Below are 16832 nucleotides of genomic sequence, written 5' to 3' on the forward strand. Positions count from 1 at the left end.
TATAAAAGATGCAAGATAGTAATTTATAATGATTAAGCAAGCTAGCCCATAGTGTTGGGACTCGAGTGCACAAACTTTGCCTACCAACTTCTAAGAGGGAAAAATATACCAAAAATGTAGATATTCTAATTCCCTAGAGCATTACTCATGATCATGCATGCATCGTCATTATCTCAAAGGTATCTTTTGCTAAACCCTAAATCCTTTAGTGGCTCTTAACATTCCTCAGATCACCAAATGCTATTTCTCCTTCCACCATATCAAAGAGAGGCACTAACTTCCTACATAAGTTGTAATTAACTTTGCAAGCAATACGCTGGGCAGTTAATATATTATTTTGAACCTCAAAGGATTGCATACTTATCATGTGCATCATTCTACCATTTTGGATCCAAACCTTTTGAAGTCCTGAGAGAATTACTCATGATCATGCATGCATAGCAAAAAAGGAGAATTACTCATGATCATGCATGCATAGCAAAAAAGGTATCTTTTGCTATATACATATATAGGGAAAGCACACAATGGTGTGTCGACTTAGGTTTTATGCACATCTTTTATTATTCCCTTCGCCATTAAGAATAAACGAACATCTCCTCATATTTTTGTAAGAAAAAACCTGGACATTTATCTAGATAAGATCTCTAATCCACAAACATAGGATGTTTATGTTCTTGGCCATGCACACCGCCGCACAATCTCATGGAATTGTGATATCAAAAGATTTGCCTGCATATAATTTCACAGGAATAGCGAAGAAAAAAGCGGATGATACCTCAACAAATTTTTCCTTATATAACAAAAGTTTTTATTATAACAGTTATCTTTCCAGGTAAAGGCATGGTACAGACTTTTTTTCCCCTACCCTGTTGAAATAACTTTACAACAGGACTTTGCATGGAAAAGCTTAAAAACTTGAAGAATAGCCATATAATAACCTTTTTCACACTCGAGACAAAGAAAAAAGAAAATTATTAATGAATTCACTTCAGCTCATCTCATCCATTCCATACATTTGCTTTTTAGAGCTTTCCAACATCACTTAATGCGATATAACTTGCTGCAATAGCCTTCAAGAAGCTAACAACATCCTCTGAAGATGGTAACGAATAGCGTGCATTTGAGCGCTTATGACCAACAGCACAAGAGAAGTAGTTCTCACCTTTTAGGTCGAGCACCGAAGAACCTTCTTGCTGAGGCTCATCTGGACGTCCTTTTTTCGTACCCCCTTTCTCGTGATTTCCATTCATTTGACTGCTCACATCTAATGCATTATTATAAGCTGATGCCTGTATGCTACCCAAATTTCCACTACTAGATTTTGAATGGCCAACACTCGTACTCTTGCATGAGCCTGTAGAACCATTCAACTTAATGGAGTTCTTAGGGGTTATCACCTTAGGAAGAGACTGAAGTTCCATCAAACCTTTTGCATCAACGTTCCTGCCATTGGTCATGTAATCTCGTTCATGGTGGGGAAGCTCCGGCTCGAAAAATGTATATATATCCTCATCCTGCATGTAAAAGGAGCACAATATCTCACAAATATAAAAATTACCCCTCTGTATATTGTCTAACATCAATTAAACCCTTCATATTTCGAAAATATCAACACTATCATTGTTCAAGCCAACAGGCCACAAAAGTTCATTCAAAACGGAGAAGATTAGATTTGCGTGTTTGTTTTATTGAATATGTTTACTACCTTGCTCAAAAAGTGACCTATACATAGCACATAATCTATTGGTGTCGTAATCCGTTTTCGGTGTACAATCTCTCCTAGAATGCGATCAATCGCAGCGCCCTGGAGGAAAATGAAAGTAAAAGAAGTTTGTATGAGTTCATATGAAGAGATGGCCAGCATGAGTTGGTGATTATTTACTGGAAATGGATTGTTCATAATAAAAAATGCACATAATGAGAAAGATGAATCCATCATATGCAAATAAAACTTGTGTTCAAAGAGATTCTGTAAGAAAAAAATCAATCCTTCACCTTTGAGACACCAACAGGTCGAACTTCCATGGACCTTCCACCTGGTATCACATCCACAGCAGCATTGGAGATTGGACCATTCCGAAGGTGTTGTAGCATATCTCTTGCTTGTACTTCGCCAAATTCATAGTCTACATACAAGGGTTTGACGTTTTTTTAGCTCATACAAATTGGGGGAAATTGTTATGAGAAAACAGTTTTTCGCAATTAGCTGAAGCCAAACATGAACCTATCCATTTAATACATTTTCTTTTTCCAGGCATAAGAAAAATTAAAGACGTGGGTGATTCACATAGCCCTTTCATTTCATCAAAACGTTCTGCCTACCTGCATATTTGTAGCTCCAAAGCAAAGAAGTCTCACGGATTTCTACATATGAGCGTGGCGTTCTTTCACGAAAATATTCAAAAACAGGCTATCATAAAAGAGAATTAATATCATAATTTTAGATTAGAAGATTCCCATAAAAGAAAACGTTAAAGCAGGCTATACATAACCAGAAAGTATTGAGACCAACCCTAACACTATCCATCCAATCCATATTTAAATGTTCAGGCATCGTTGTTTTCCATTCACCACGGGTATGTCGAAGAAACATTCCATGTTCTGCAGCAAGCCACAAGTCAAATTTCCCAAATGCCTGTTAAGAAAAGGATCAAATCATTTAAAAATGATGTATTTTAATTTGAAAGCAATCATAATAAAGTGCCAAAAAGAGTTATGAACTTGGGATTTACAGAGAAAAAATATTCAGAAATTACGATAGCCTGAAGGAAAGAAAGAGTACAACCATAGGATATGTCATGAAGAGCTATCTATAAGAATAGGTAGTTAAAGGAGAATGCTCCAGACCCATGAGGCCATATTGCCAGTCCATTAAAACTAGAAACATCCATTTCCAAACCTAACTAGAAAACAAAGTCTGACCAGAAGATGGGATTTGCTTAATTTAAGAGGGGAGGGATTATGACATCACCTTCATAGAGAAAGGAGGCCACACATTTCTTTCTTTACGGAGGGATCATGGATTTGGTTAATTTAGGAAGGAAGGATTATGATATCACCTTCATTGAGAAAGGAGGCCACAATTTCATTCTCAATTCACCTTCTTTCCAGTTACTATATTTTTTTTCTCGTGGCAACCTTTTTATCAGGTCAAGTATGCCATGATCTCAGGATATTCCTTGGGTGGTTAAGAGCTTCCAATTGCATCACTTAGAGAGACTCTGCAAAGATCTAGAGCTAGAATATTCGTCCCAACACTAGAAGTAGGTCATAGAAGAGGCACTCAACAGATTTATCAATTAAACCATATATGGCTCTTGAGTTACATCATCCCAGATAAGCTGGGATGCATTATAGCATTCTGAATAAACAAGGAATCTATAATCAACTTATTTCAATACTGCTATTTAAAAACTATTTCCATATCCCCTACAAGAAAAGAGACATAATTGATAAAGCAATATCGTTAAAGATAAGGAATCTATAACCAATTTATTTCAGTACTGCCAATTTTATTTTTTTCATAAAATGTAGATAAGCGAACACGTCCATCTAACATGTATGATCCTAGCACACCTCATCAAGTACACTCCTTTCACTGCCACTCAATATGACAATAGTTGTCTCTGGATCCTTGCATAAAACACTCAAAACATCCTTCAGGCGAGGATTCAGTCGTAGCTTCATGTCTCTGATCTGTTCAGGGCCTCTTCGCCCAGGTCCATCTACTTGGGTAGTCATTGTACCATTGAAGCCCTGAATTCATAAGTTCCAAATAATAAATAATAAGTGATGCAGTGACAGAAAAGCAGAAAGTGTAATGAACCATGAACATGCATCCAATTTAGGAAAGATTAACGCCTTTATATAAAAATAATACTTATTTTCAAATCGGCATCAATCAACTGCACAACTTGGATATAACAGGCATTAAAAGGTGTCATAAAAATCACACAAGGATGAGCAAACGGTTTCTCGATTGTTGATATTTCGCAGCTGCTTCCTGCAAAGGCAGATGAGGAGGGACATGCAATGTTCTCAACTCGGCTTCCACAACTGTATCATTCAGTTCACTGTATCAAGAATGTATAGGTTATATATTACTTTACATATATGATTTCAGCATAAAATAGGTTTTCCAAGGAATTGTTAACAGCATTAAGTTTTCACCTAACAAATGTGTCTGCCCAAACTTGAGCTGTATGTGTTGTTACATGTTCAAAGTTATGGCGATGGCATTCCTCTCTATCACTTTCAGGCATATCTAAAGCATACTTTATTGCCACAGCAACCTCACTTGTGTCTACAGGATTTACAAGTATAGCACCTGCACCTAGCGATTGAGCTGCCCCAGCCAGCTGAGAGATTAAAAATATGAGAAATTTAGAGTGGCCTTTATCCCATGTTATGCACAGAATCTTAGAATCATCATAACCAAATCTGGTCATCTGTGATTGCTTTTTTACCTCACTCAAGATTAGCACACCCTTTTTCATATTTTGGCATGCCACAAATTCATAACTCACAAGATTCATTCCATCCCGCAATGATGTAACTAAAGCAACATCTGCAACGCCCAAAAAATCATGAATATGTATGCAAATGGATATAGCTGTTTAACTATAAAATTAATATTTATTTGCATGTTATGATGCAATCAGGCAGACAATTTTGAGAGGACAAAGACTAAAAAAGGAACAAGCGATAAAGAGATAACAGTAAGGACCTGTGACAGCATAGAGGGCACACAATCTATAGAAATCCAGTGACCTGTCCTGCAACAATTCAGCATCAAAGCATCGAAAAAGTGGTAAATAATAGAGAAAATATATGTTTTCTTTTCTCTGCTGGAAATCAATAGTGACACATACAACAGGGCACCTCTAAAGAAAAATCACACACATTTTTGAAAAACAAGAAGAAGACGTGCCTAACAAACTTATGATATCTATTTATGCTTAGGGTTTCAGAAGTACTTCAGACAGCAGATATATGCACCAGTAGTACTTGAATTATATCCCCTACAGTGGCATCTTCAAATTCAATTTAATCGCAAATCATCTCCAGATAAAACAATTACCCATAGAACAAACAATGTCATAAAATTCATAGGAAAATAACTCTTCAATAACCCTGAGTCTTCCTCTATTTGTCCCAATGCCCCTGAATATGCATAATTTTCCAACACGCCCTTGGTCATATGCTGGTTAACAAAGAAAATAGACACTCACAAGATGATGTATCGGGACAGTTGTCAAAGTTCCAAAGCGCCCATTGATTCTCCCCACTATCTCATGGACTTGACTTGTGAGTCGTTGATCTGCATGACATACAATTAATCTTAGCATAACATATCAAACCATAAATGCCTTTGCTAAAAAAGCCCAAAATATCGTTCTTTGTATTGACTACAAATGCATTTGTCCGAAACTTCATTATATATAGCACTTCTTCCCTACACCATTAACCAGCTCTTGTATCTAATGAGACGCTTATTTTAACATCTAGCATTGAATTTATTGACTTTTTTCAATTTTAATATATATTTTGAAGCTAATATTATTACTCCTAATACAATCGAGTTATACTCAATGCTGCAATGTTCTTTTTTCTTGCAAAATTATAACGAAATATGTCAAAAAAATCATATTAGGGCAGACACATACAATCATGGACATCTGTCCGAGTTGGAACAGCAATTTGAACCAATAGCACCTTATCTCTCCATTCTGCATTTTCGTCGAGAAATTTCTCAAATGCAAGAAGTTTCTTAGGGATTCCTTTGATAATATCGAGACGATCCACACCAAGCATGACCTGTCAGATACCAGCAACATCAAAAGTAAAGACCTCTGATACACCCACATGGTCACAAGTCTCCTTTAAACAAGTCTGTGCAATACAATACCTTCCGACCAGAGAATTCATGTTTTAACTCTTCAATGTATCCTTTCACATCAGGCCTTTCAAGAGCATTGGTAAATCTTTCAGGATCTATCCCAATCGGAAACTGAATCACACAGCACAAATTAGACTAGTCGATAACACACAAAAAACATACGAAAACGAAGAAGGTTTCTCTTGTATGAGAAAACTCTATGGAATCCTACATTCCTAATCTATCAAAACAGAGCATCCTTATCTACAGACAGAACTTACTTTGTGTCATAATACAGCAGCAACAGTGGATAAACAAAAGCATATCATGTACTAGTAATCACAATCATCATCTTTCCATCCACGACTAGATAAACATGGCCCATGGCAGACCCCAATACATATAAAGCTACATGAGACCCCATGATACTGAGTTCCATATTTTCACATGTCAAATCTTTATCAAAATGTAGTTGTGGATTAGAGTTAAAAATAAATTTTTTTATTGTAGCTACATCTATAGCTTTTGCTTTTATTTATACTTTTGGCAAAAAACTTGCTATCTACCAATTGTTTTCACACCCATTCACACAATTACTTTTACATAATTATCTTGTAACACATTATTGCTTGTCCCCTGTAGCATATGCCAAATCTAAGGCCTAGTTTCACCATCATGCTAATTTGTTATAAACACTAGGTTGATATTCCTTGCGAATGTGTCTCAAGAAACCCTACAATATTAATATAACATTAAGCAAACATCAATCTCTAATAGGCCATCATTTGCACAACATGACTGTGTGATACAAATTCAAAGTTATTTTCCTTATACATGACACATCAACCACTGAAAGTATTGCCTAGTTCAAATGAAACACTGAAACTGGCCTTCACAATGTCCAAGGATTCTCTTTCAAAGGAAATAATACTAGAACGGAATACAAGTACACCTCCTCCAATCATCACTTGGTTGAATTGTCTGGCTCTATCTCTTGTTTCTCCATATTTTCAACAAGTCCAAGAACAAATTTCCTGTATATTCTCGTCTACATGAATGTACTATGCAAGTATCTCTAGAAGTGCACGGTAGGCTATATCTGCTTTTCTATGAATCTACACTTCATGGTGAATCCTGATTAGCAATACAATCCAAAATTCAACAAAAACCCTTATTTTATATACAGGAGAAACCCTTGCATCTGGCATGCATAAAAGCCCTAGATTTTGTAAATATGTGATATGAGAACAGAGAAGGAAAAAATCATTTAAATTTATTGAGCTACTATAATCACAATCAATATGATTCAAAATCATGTCCACAACCAGATACATGTAACACACCTACGAAATTTTAACAACTTCGATTAAACATGCTTCAATAAAAGTAGCAACTCATGTGCATATGTGGGTGTGTTACAGAGAAAGAAAGAGCTAGTGCAGTATAAGATATTAAACAGAGACAGATTAATACCGCTGCGACTCGAGTGAGCTTGCCAAGAGGATGGTCCTCTACTCCTGAACGAGTGCCTTCAAGCCCTAATATACGTGTGCAGGCACTCACAAAATGCCGGGCATAGTCATAAGTTTGGAAGCTGCAGGGTAATGCCAAATCTCAGAGATTCTTTTACAAAAGGTACTATTGCATCATAATATAAAGACAGTGCTTTAGAAAAGTAAAATTGAATGAAAATCTAAAAACAATATTTCAATTTCTATTAGAAAGATGTAAAATGAATTAAGTACATAATTGAGAAATAAATTCAGCTTCATTTTGGAAATAAGTGAGAGAAGAAATAGTGTATATGATATTAGGGGAGAAAACGTGACAATATTTCAATTTCTATTAGAAAGATGTAAAATGAATTAAGTACATAATTGAGAAATAAATTCAGCTTCATTTTGGAAAGAAGCGAGAGAAGAAATAGTGTATATGATATTAGGGGAGAAAACGTGACATTCTAAGGGCCACTGCTGCACAATCTAGTGTCATGCATTTATCATACATGTGGACCTCAGAACCAAGGGCGTGATAGCAAGATTTTAAGGTAAACGAGAATCAAGGGTATCACAAGTTCTTTAAGGTAAACGTCTTCTCCTGAACCCTGAGCAGCAGCCTCAAATGGTGAAGCCCCATGGCCAAATATATCACCATCAAAACATTTAAAGCAGCAATGCTTCTCTGATGCAAGGCAATACAAGGCTTAGAATAAGCCAAAAGTGTTCCATGAAGTCAAATTTTGTAGACAGCAGTGTACAAAGACCAAATGAAACTCAAACTAGGAGTGCATTGTTTAGTCTTTTCTCAAATGGCATAAATTCACAGGCATGAGTCAGCTTCAATTAAGGTCACAAAGATCAGAGAAATGAATACATGAAGAATATGAAAGAAGGCTTTTATTTTTTGAGAAGAATCCCATTGCTACCATCCAAACAGTTCACATGTAACTAGAAATCTATACATTGGAAGTATAACACTGCACTTCTTGGAGGCAGGCAGCAGAAATATTGTTATAAACTCGATCAACGCCTTTGATAAATATTCTGTTCCTCCTAACCCAACCTCATTCATCCTTTACGAAGAGACAATATTTCGTTGACAAATAAAGGAAATGATTTCCTCGTGTCAGATGACTACCTACTACTAGATTAAAAGACCCATGAAGAAATGATTAGATGGGTCATTTGAACCAGCCAAATAGAGTGTTCTCGTGCAATATCCCAAGAGTAACACCAGAAAAAAAATATCAACAAGGGAGACCATTTCATAGAGGACAAAGTGATATATACAACCTTCAAATTGATTTAAATTGATGCTTATAAATCCAATGTAAATGATGTCAAATCATCTTACCCAATCAAGTCAGCAGCTAGGACAGCTTTCAAAAGCTCAGATCGGCAAGGTAGCATCCGGTAGATTTCTGAGGAAGGAAATGGTGTGTGAAGAAACCACCCAACTTTCATATTGGCATTGTACTCTTTTAGACACTTGGGGAGAAACATGAGGTGATAATCATGGCACCATATCACATCACCCTCTTTGTAGATAGAATGCACCACCTCAGCAAATTTTCTGTTGGCCCTTTTGTATGCCTCAAACTGATCTTCCAAGCTGCGAGTTGCTGAAAGCCTGTCTTCTTGAGGTAACCCCAAATAATGGAAAAGTGGCCAGAGCACATTATTACAATAACCATTGTAGTACTGATGTACTGTTTCCTCATCTAAAAACACAGGCACGCAACGCTGTAAACGAAGAAAAAAATTCAGTGCAGATAATAATTTTTTCAAATGCCTGTTTCTTTCAAGGTTTTTGCAGACCTTCTTCCATCTCTTACCACCAAAAGTTCTGAAATATTTGGCCTCAACTACTGTTTGCTTAAAATAAGGTAGACGTAGGAATATTAGCCCAGTATTTCTGTAATTTCAGGGTTCCATGCCACATAAAGTGGCCTATTTATTTATATTTGGTTAATCTTGGCAGGCCCTTAATCTTTTAACCGGAGTGTGAACATGTCATAAACAGTTCATAGGCCTAAAAAACTCTTTAAGATGCCAAAAAACTAGTTTTTAAAGGCAAAACCTTTTCCTCCAGTGCTTTCTTCAAAGCAACTTGACCCACTTCATCCGAAACATTTACACCAGCCCACCCAATCCACTTGGTTTCAAATTGTCTTACTCCTGCAGAAACAAAAATAAATTGATTTCCAAAAAGATTGTGAGAAGGATGCAACAATCATAAGCTCTTTTAAATAGAGGATCCCCTTGCTCGCTCTCAATGATGAGCAGTGTTTGAAATTAACTCCACTTCATACATACAATAAGGAAAGGCACATACTAGCATATGAATGCAAAAAAATTAATCACTTCACGATCACAGGGACAAGCCAGCTGGAAGAAGGCTTGCATATTGGTATTTTAACTACCCCCTCGGGTCTTTACATTTCTTTGTTCAGGAGAACCCTTACCTAAGAGGGCACTAACTAAGCCACCAGCACTCAACTCGAGGGACCATTCATCGCCATGTCGGGTGGCCGAGACAGGCAACCGGTTGGCTACCACAAGCAACCTTTGTCGAGGGGGTGCAATAGAAGGACACGAGGAATCATCCACGCCCACTCTGGCACCAGTGATTGAAGATCGATCAATTGCCTGCCCACCATGTCCCACCTCAGAATGAGCACGCGGACCCAATGTTCGGTTAATTCGGTTAATCTGCCTCTGTTGAAGAAGTCGATCTAATCGGGAGGAGGTAGGGATATGAGTAGAATTAGGATGGCTTCTATGGGAAACTGAACCCAATGGAAATGCAAGATCTTCATCAGAGAGTGGATGAGCGGCCACTGATGCTGATCCCAGTGCCGGCGCTGATGATGATGCCTGCTCCGATGGTAGGGTATGAATACTTCTGGTATCAACAGAGGATGAACAAAACGGTCGGGAAATAACACCTCCGGATTTCACCGGATTCCTATTGTCGAGGCGTCGATTTCCTCTGCTTGCCTGAAGGTGAGGCATATGCAGAAGAGCAAAATGCTCTCTCTTTTCTCGCTAATCTCTCACTCGTCCTGTTTCTGGCCTTCCTCTTGAACCAAGCTCTCCGAGGAATCCAACACTCTCTTTCTAATCTCTCTCTCTCTCTACTCTCTCTTACCCTGTCTCTGTTTTTTTGTGTGTGTGTGTGTCTGAATCACGATCTTCGTTTAATCAAATAGGCGCCCTCTCTAATCTCTCTTCAATCTTCCTCTAATCTCTCACTCTCAGCCTTTTTCTGGCGTTTATCTTAATCAAGCTCTCCCTTTAATCCAATATGCGCTCCTTCTATCTATCTATCTATCTATCTATATCTATCTATCTATATCTATCTATCTATATCTCTCGCTCTCCCTCCAAGCACTCTATGGAATGAGAAAAATCGCCCAACTGACAAAACAGAGCTTACGGTTGTTGATTTGGGGGCAGCTTTGGATGATTTCTGAGACGTATGCAAGAACAAAAAAACAAAAAAAAATGCCCTTTTCTCTTTCTCTCAAGCTGGCTATGTCTCTCTGTCTCTGTCTCCTTCTCTCACTCGCAAGCAATAAATTGTGTGTGTGTGTGTGTGTGTTGCTCTGTTTCTGATTGTTTTTCTGCGAGAGGTGAAGAAGAAGAGAGGCAGAGAGAATGCATGGAGTTTGTCCAAAAGCCAGCGCGACGAGAAATATATATATATATATATATATATATATAGCAAATTCAATATATATAGCAATATATATAGCGTATATATACCTCCCCTCTCACCCTTCTCACTCTCACTCTCTCTGTCTGTCTCTGTCTCTGTCTCTGTCTCTGTCTCTGTCCTGTCTTTGAGAGAGACACAGAGAGAGAGAGAGAGAGAGAGAGAGAGAGAGATGGATGGATGAACCATAACATATTAGCCCCTCAAAAAGGCCATCTTTGTGTTTATGTGTGTTCTCAAACACACACACACACACACATACACGAACACACGTGCACGCAAGATGACCACACGGACATAAACCCGTGTGGTGCGGTCGAGCCAAAAGTGTCGTGCGTTACGCTCGCCCACCCAAACCTGCACAAGGCACTGGAGGGGGTGGGGAGGTGGGGGGGGTTGGCATTTGGTAAAGCTCTACTACAGTGAGATCTCACTCTCAATGAACCCCCCCCCCCCCCTCCCCCCCTCCAATGCATGGGTTGTCTAGTATGTAACGCCATAGCATCTCTTGTAAAGTTTAATGTGAGATTTTGATACCCCCATGCCTTGATTCATGAGCAACGTACAATATATAAGAGAGTGGCAATAGTGAGTGATAGAGCATCGGCATCCACCGCCACATATTGAATCCGATCCGCAGGGCATCTGCGCATGCCACTTGGTGATGGATCGGATCGAACTTTGGTTCGATCAAAATTATGACATTAATGTTATGGTGTGAACCACTGAGTCTATATCTACCGAGTGAACACCGGAACAAAGGTGGGTGCCATAATCATTCCAGTAGTCGCCTTGCAAATCTTTGGTGAGTTCAACCCCCGACTCCCGCCCGACTCTCTAGTAAGGGAGGTAATCCATTAAAGGAAGCATTAATGGAGGAAAGATAATCCATTGTGAGATTGGAACCCAAGTGCACGACTTACACCTAGGATATAGCCCCGATTGGAGAAATAAATAAAGTCTTTGAACATCTACATATTAAACACCACATTTGTTCACTATAAGAAATAGTACTCGAGGTCATTGAATGGAGCCATCAGCTAAAATTGTCATAAATTGGTCTGTGTGGTACAATGTTTTTGAGTGACAAGACTCTATAGATATTACGTGAGTCCCCTTTTAAGTAAAATTGTCACAGCACATGTATAAGCAATGTATCTACCCCATACATGAGAGGCAAATGAAAGGGTGAGTCTCCATCACACCAAGAGGAAGTCTCTCTACATCTAACTTGTGCTCAAGAATCATTGAGTTTGGCATACAAGTATAGTAATCCATACTCGCATAACTCAACTACCTACCTAAAGGAGTCGAATAACCTGCACGTGAGTCAATCCCATGGTAACTCTCTTGTCCTCACAATGCAACATGTTGTCTAAGAAACGGCCTCCACTTGCATGGGAGGTGTAGTTAGCTTTGCTCCCATGATATTGTGTGGTGTCAAGACCAACTTGTGTGAGTAATAGTGCTACATCATACACAAAGAAGAGACAAACAACTAGTGAAACCACAAGAAAGAAAATGAATATTGAGAGAGAGAGAGAGAGAAAGAGAAAGCAATCACAAGAGAATAAAAAAGAGATGTTATTGTCAAGTAGGAGTGAGCGCAACAAAATGAGGCATGGATTAGGAAAGGCATTTGTATTTTCAATGTTTATGTTTAATCAATTCCCTTGATTAGGGTGAGAATAAAAGACTCCTGCACAATTGCAGTTTTAGATTTATACTACCCTTAATCATAACTTATAAATTGCCCAAAAGGTTAAAAATCATGAAATGTGAAGAGTCATTTAACAACCCCATAAAGAATAAGTGGGAATCTTCCAAAGGTATGGTTTATGCTTCATTTATTCAATTAACCACAATATGAATAAAAAAAGCTGATTGCATTCCCATATTATTATGCTTCAGCAATAACTTATAGATCAAGTTTACATATCAAATGTTTGTGAAAAGAAAAAGTAACCAAAAAATGACATGGTAAGTGGTAACCTCAAAAGGCAATGGTCACTTCACTAAACCTTCATGGTGTACTCTTATCCGAGTCTCACATAATCCATGTGATACTTGAACACTAGTAATTTGTGGGATTAGTTTTGCTTTGCCAAATTGCTACAATTCCACATGGATGAATGTCCTTAAAATAGTTTATTTATGTAGGGAATGTAGGAGAGATTTTGCAACATCTTTGCCTTATCATTGCATCCTCTTACAAAACTACTTAATATATTGTCTTGTTCCCTTCTTGGTAAAGTCTCTTGATAGTCAATCCATAAACTTGGGATTATATGCTCACACCATCCAACATGTCTTTTAAAAGTGTGTATTGCACGTTGATAGAGATTGTGTATTGTTGTTTAAATCGTGCACCATTTTTTATCCTATAAATTACCTTTTTGTCCCCATGAGTTCAATGAAAGTAACTCAATCGTACCCATATTAATCCTCATTGTATAGTGCATATGTGCATTTTAACAATTTTTGTCATGATATAAACTCATTGTCAACATCTATGAATCATAGGTTTGTTTTTTTTTAAAACAAAAGATACACCCTGGTATTATAAAATCATAAGCAATACAAAAGTTGATGGTTGTTTCGGTGAGAAGAACAACCCCACCAAAACAAAGCTAATGCTAACCATAAAGTCATCCATCCATTCATGAGGAGAAAGGGAGCTAAAAACATTTTCGATTCATGGATATTTGCAGTCTCCATGCCGATGAGAGATGGCTGAAATAATACTTTGGACATCGGAATCGTTGTACACATGTAGTTATCACTCCATTCCACAATATAACTTTCAGCTTGACAACTTTCCAAGCAGTTTTTGTGCTTTCAAAGGAGCACCACATTTAACATACATGCTCATCAAAACAGTTGCTACATATGAGCTTTTTCTAGCAACACTTTTTCTCACAATATATGCATGTATTCTATAACCCTCACAAAGATCCTTCCACCAAGCACAAGCTTTGAGAAATGATACAACATTGAAATGTTCTTTTGAAATTCTTTTCTTTTCTCTTAAATTTCCCCTATTTTAAGTTTTTGACCGATTCCCTTGTACTCTCATCATAGTTGATTTGTTGAGCATAGTCAGCAGTAGCAGCAACTTTCCAGCGCCATTCCTCATAGTCAATTTGATGTGTATATGCAAGAACAACACATATTTGTACACCATATCTCCAAGATTTTTATCGTCTACTCCTCCCAAACTGCAATTGAGCATTCAATGGTTTTTAACTAATTTGAACAGGTGAAAAGAAGATATAAAACATGAGGACATGTATGAATGGGTAGAGATAACACTTGTATGACAAGTTGGTGTGTGTGTGTGTGTGGGGGGGGGGGGGGGGGGGGGTGGAGGGAGGGAGGGAGAATGACACACACAAACACATGTAAACAAATAAAATTTTGCATATCATGTCTATGGACACAAGCAATAACAAAAGTATCAACAAAGTACATAAAGTAAAAAATCAGCGCGCACAATTTGCAATGATAGCTTTGTCCAATGGAAACCATAAAATCATGTGTTCAAACCTTGTCTTCCACAATGGCATGTAGCAAAGTAGTATATATTGTGAGGTTTGAGCTTGAGTGCATGAGTTAGCATAAACTAGACCCAACACAAAAACATAGTGTTAATCAAACAAATATTCTTTTTATTTAAAGTTGATAGCCTTCCAAATCTATGTGTGTGAAGATCTTCTAAATGTAGTAGTTTTGTCTTTGTTTTTTTGGCACTTGATAATAAGAAAGCATGCCTTTATAATTGAATATTTCATCATCTTGCCCATTGAAAAAGGGCGATGCACATGTTGACATGAAGGTGGGATGATATGAGTGTCTCCCACTATCTCTATGCTTCCACACACACATGGTTGGGCAAACATTCATTTCCCCATTTTACTTCTATTCTTTTGTAGCTATGCAAGTCATGTTAATCTTCTCTAATGGGAGCCATCAAAAGAAAAAGGCCCATATTTAGCAACCAAAGTGGATATTTATTGTTAGGTAGCCATTAAAAGCGAATGACCCATTGTTAAATCATCAAAGTAGTCAAATGTAGTTGAAGTCTTACATGTATATTCATCTCTCTGGTGCCATTGCACACTTTCTTGAATTTAGAATCCATTCCAACCATATTCAAGTGTCTTTCCTCTATGTCTCTGTGCGTGTGCGAGCGTGCTTGATTCTTCGAGCAAACTAGTGCATGCATAAATTGATGAATTGTTTCCCCATCCCTCACTTTTCCCTTTCCTCTTTTGGATTTAATCTCTCTTACCCAATTGACAATTTCTATTAATGTATACACTACCTTAAAAGTTAGATGCAACAATATAGAGCTCAATGTTTGTTGAAAATACCCTGGTACATCTTGTGGTCCAAATGTTCCATATGATAATGGGTGCTAGCAACATCCATAGATCTTCAATTTTCTGCTTCTGGGCATTACTTCTAGGTGCACTGTTACCAACGATCAATCGAATAGTTCCATTCTCCCCTCTGTACATAGTTGTACATGTGTTATCAAATTTCTCTACGTCATCATCGAGACAATTCCAACAAGCATGTCCCCAATTGAGGGTAAATGAGCTAGAGGCATGGCAAAGCAATCGTAATGCCCTTCTCCATACAACCGTAGCCTCATGACATTCCCAGAGACAATGGGAAATGCTTTCTAGTTGTCCACATGCACTACATCTTGGGTCTACATCGGGGCCTTTAGCCCACGCCCCTACTAGCAAGGCTCTATGCACAATAAGCCATAAGCACATCATTATCTTGCGGTCACCGCTGTCATGCCATATCATTTTCCAGAATTGAGCTAATCTCCTTTCACTAATGCTCTCTTGTATCCAAAATTTACGAGCTGCAATATCTTGGTGTTCTTGTTTTAGGATAATCTGCCTCCTGATTTTCGCGTTGTACCTGAAAAATTGCACCAACTTGGCACCATCACTTTGACCTTGAGGAAATACATCGTGGGGTCTCATGACAACTGATTTGAATGCCCTTCTATCGGCCAACACATGTCGTTGGTTTGAGCTCACTCGGCTCGGGGTCAACTATCATAACCTTTCCATTTTTTGCAAGCAACCTAATTGGCCTTTCAGTTTGATAGGCTGGTTGCTCACATATTACCCTTCTATGCTCTATTTTGTAGTAACATGCCTCATTAGAACCGGCTTTCGTTCCCTTAATTCCGATTATATAATTTTCAGCATTGATAAGTCCTGTCCATTCCATTTTAGAGGGACTTATGACTGCATCTTCCAAGATTTGCCCGTTGCGTGCAAAGGCATTTGTAATCCTCATTAGCATGCATTTACCCCTATTTATCCTCCATATTCTAGCCTTTTGAGTGCCCACATCATTACATAGAAATCTCTTCCCATCTGCCAATGTATTCCCTTGGGCATTGATTAAATTGGCCCATTTGAAGCCTGCTTTTTGTCCTATCATCAGCCCATCCACATCAAACAAACAGCCTCCAACTGAATTTATTAAGCATTTGGGTATTTTCAACAAACAAACGGCCTCCAGCTGAATCTATTAAGCTAATATGGCACATGTTAATAACTACATTGAGGGCCCAATATGAGCACATGGATGGAACAAATGTTGCTTCAGATTTAATGAGGCTGAATTTCAGAGAACGATGGTGTACTACACCGATGGCTATAGAAATCGGAGTGGATATACGATGGCAGTACGTAGTACTGAGATG

The 16832-nt window shown here is 38.0% G+C and overlaps 1 protein-coding gene across 1 annotated transcript; it reads right to left on the reverse strand.

The window, feature by feature from the left end:
• Positions 1-754: 754 nt before the first annotated feature.
• Positions 755-10501, reverse strand: LOC147859862 (alpha,alpha-trehalose-phosphate synthase [UDP-forming] 1-like). Its single transcript, XM_087324221.1, has 18 exons — positions 9843-10501; positions 9458-9555; positions 8732-9120; positions 7352-7472; positions 5909-6010; positions 5667-5817; positions 5232-5320; positions 4727-4775; positions 4467-4567; positions 4171-4358; positions 3956-4073; positions 3577-3756; positions 2513-2635; positions 2323-2410; positions 1996-2126; positions 1706-1804; positions 1427-1514; positions 755-1354 (listed from the first exon to the last, which is right to left on the reverse strand). Exons 1-18 carry the CDS (start codon positions 10390-10392, stop codon positions 1023-1025), a joined length of 2997 nt encoding a protein of 998 aa, XP_087180347.1. The 5' UTR covers positions 10393-10501; the 3' UTR covers positions 755-1022.
• Positions 10502-16832: the final 6331 nt, after the last annotated feature.

This window comes from Azolla caroliniana, unplaced genomic scaffold (assembly GCF_043228905.1).
Source record: "Azolla caroliniana isolate FFs.n. ecotype wild unplaced genomic scaffold, voAzoCaro1.0.p SCAF_9, whole genome shotgun sequence".
Lineage (NCBI taxonomy): Eukaryota > Viridiplantae > Streptophyta > Polypodiopsida > Salviniales > Salviniaceae > Azolla > Azolla caroliniana.

What these genes read in the sequence shown, in the direction of transcription:
- LOC147859862 (XM_087324221.1), bottom strand. Translation starts at nt 10,392, where the DNA reads ATGCCTCACCTTCAGGCAAGCAGAGGAAATCGACGCCTCGACAATAGG. An exon ending in TGCCCTCTATGCTGTCACAG is followed by an intron (nt 4,568 to 4,726) that starts GTCCTTACTGTT and finishes TGGGCGTTGCAG; the next exon opens with ATGTTGCTTTAGTTACATCA. An exon ending in TGGGCAGACACATTTGTTAG is followed by an intron (nt 4,074 to 4,170) that starts GTGAAAACTTAA and finishes TTCTTGATACAG; the next exon opens with TGAACTGAATGATACAGTTG.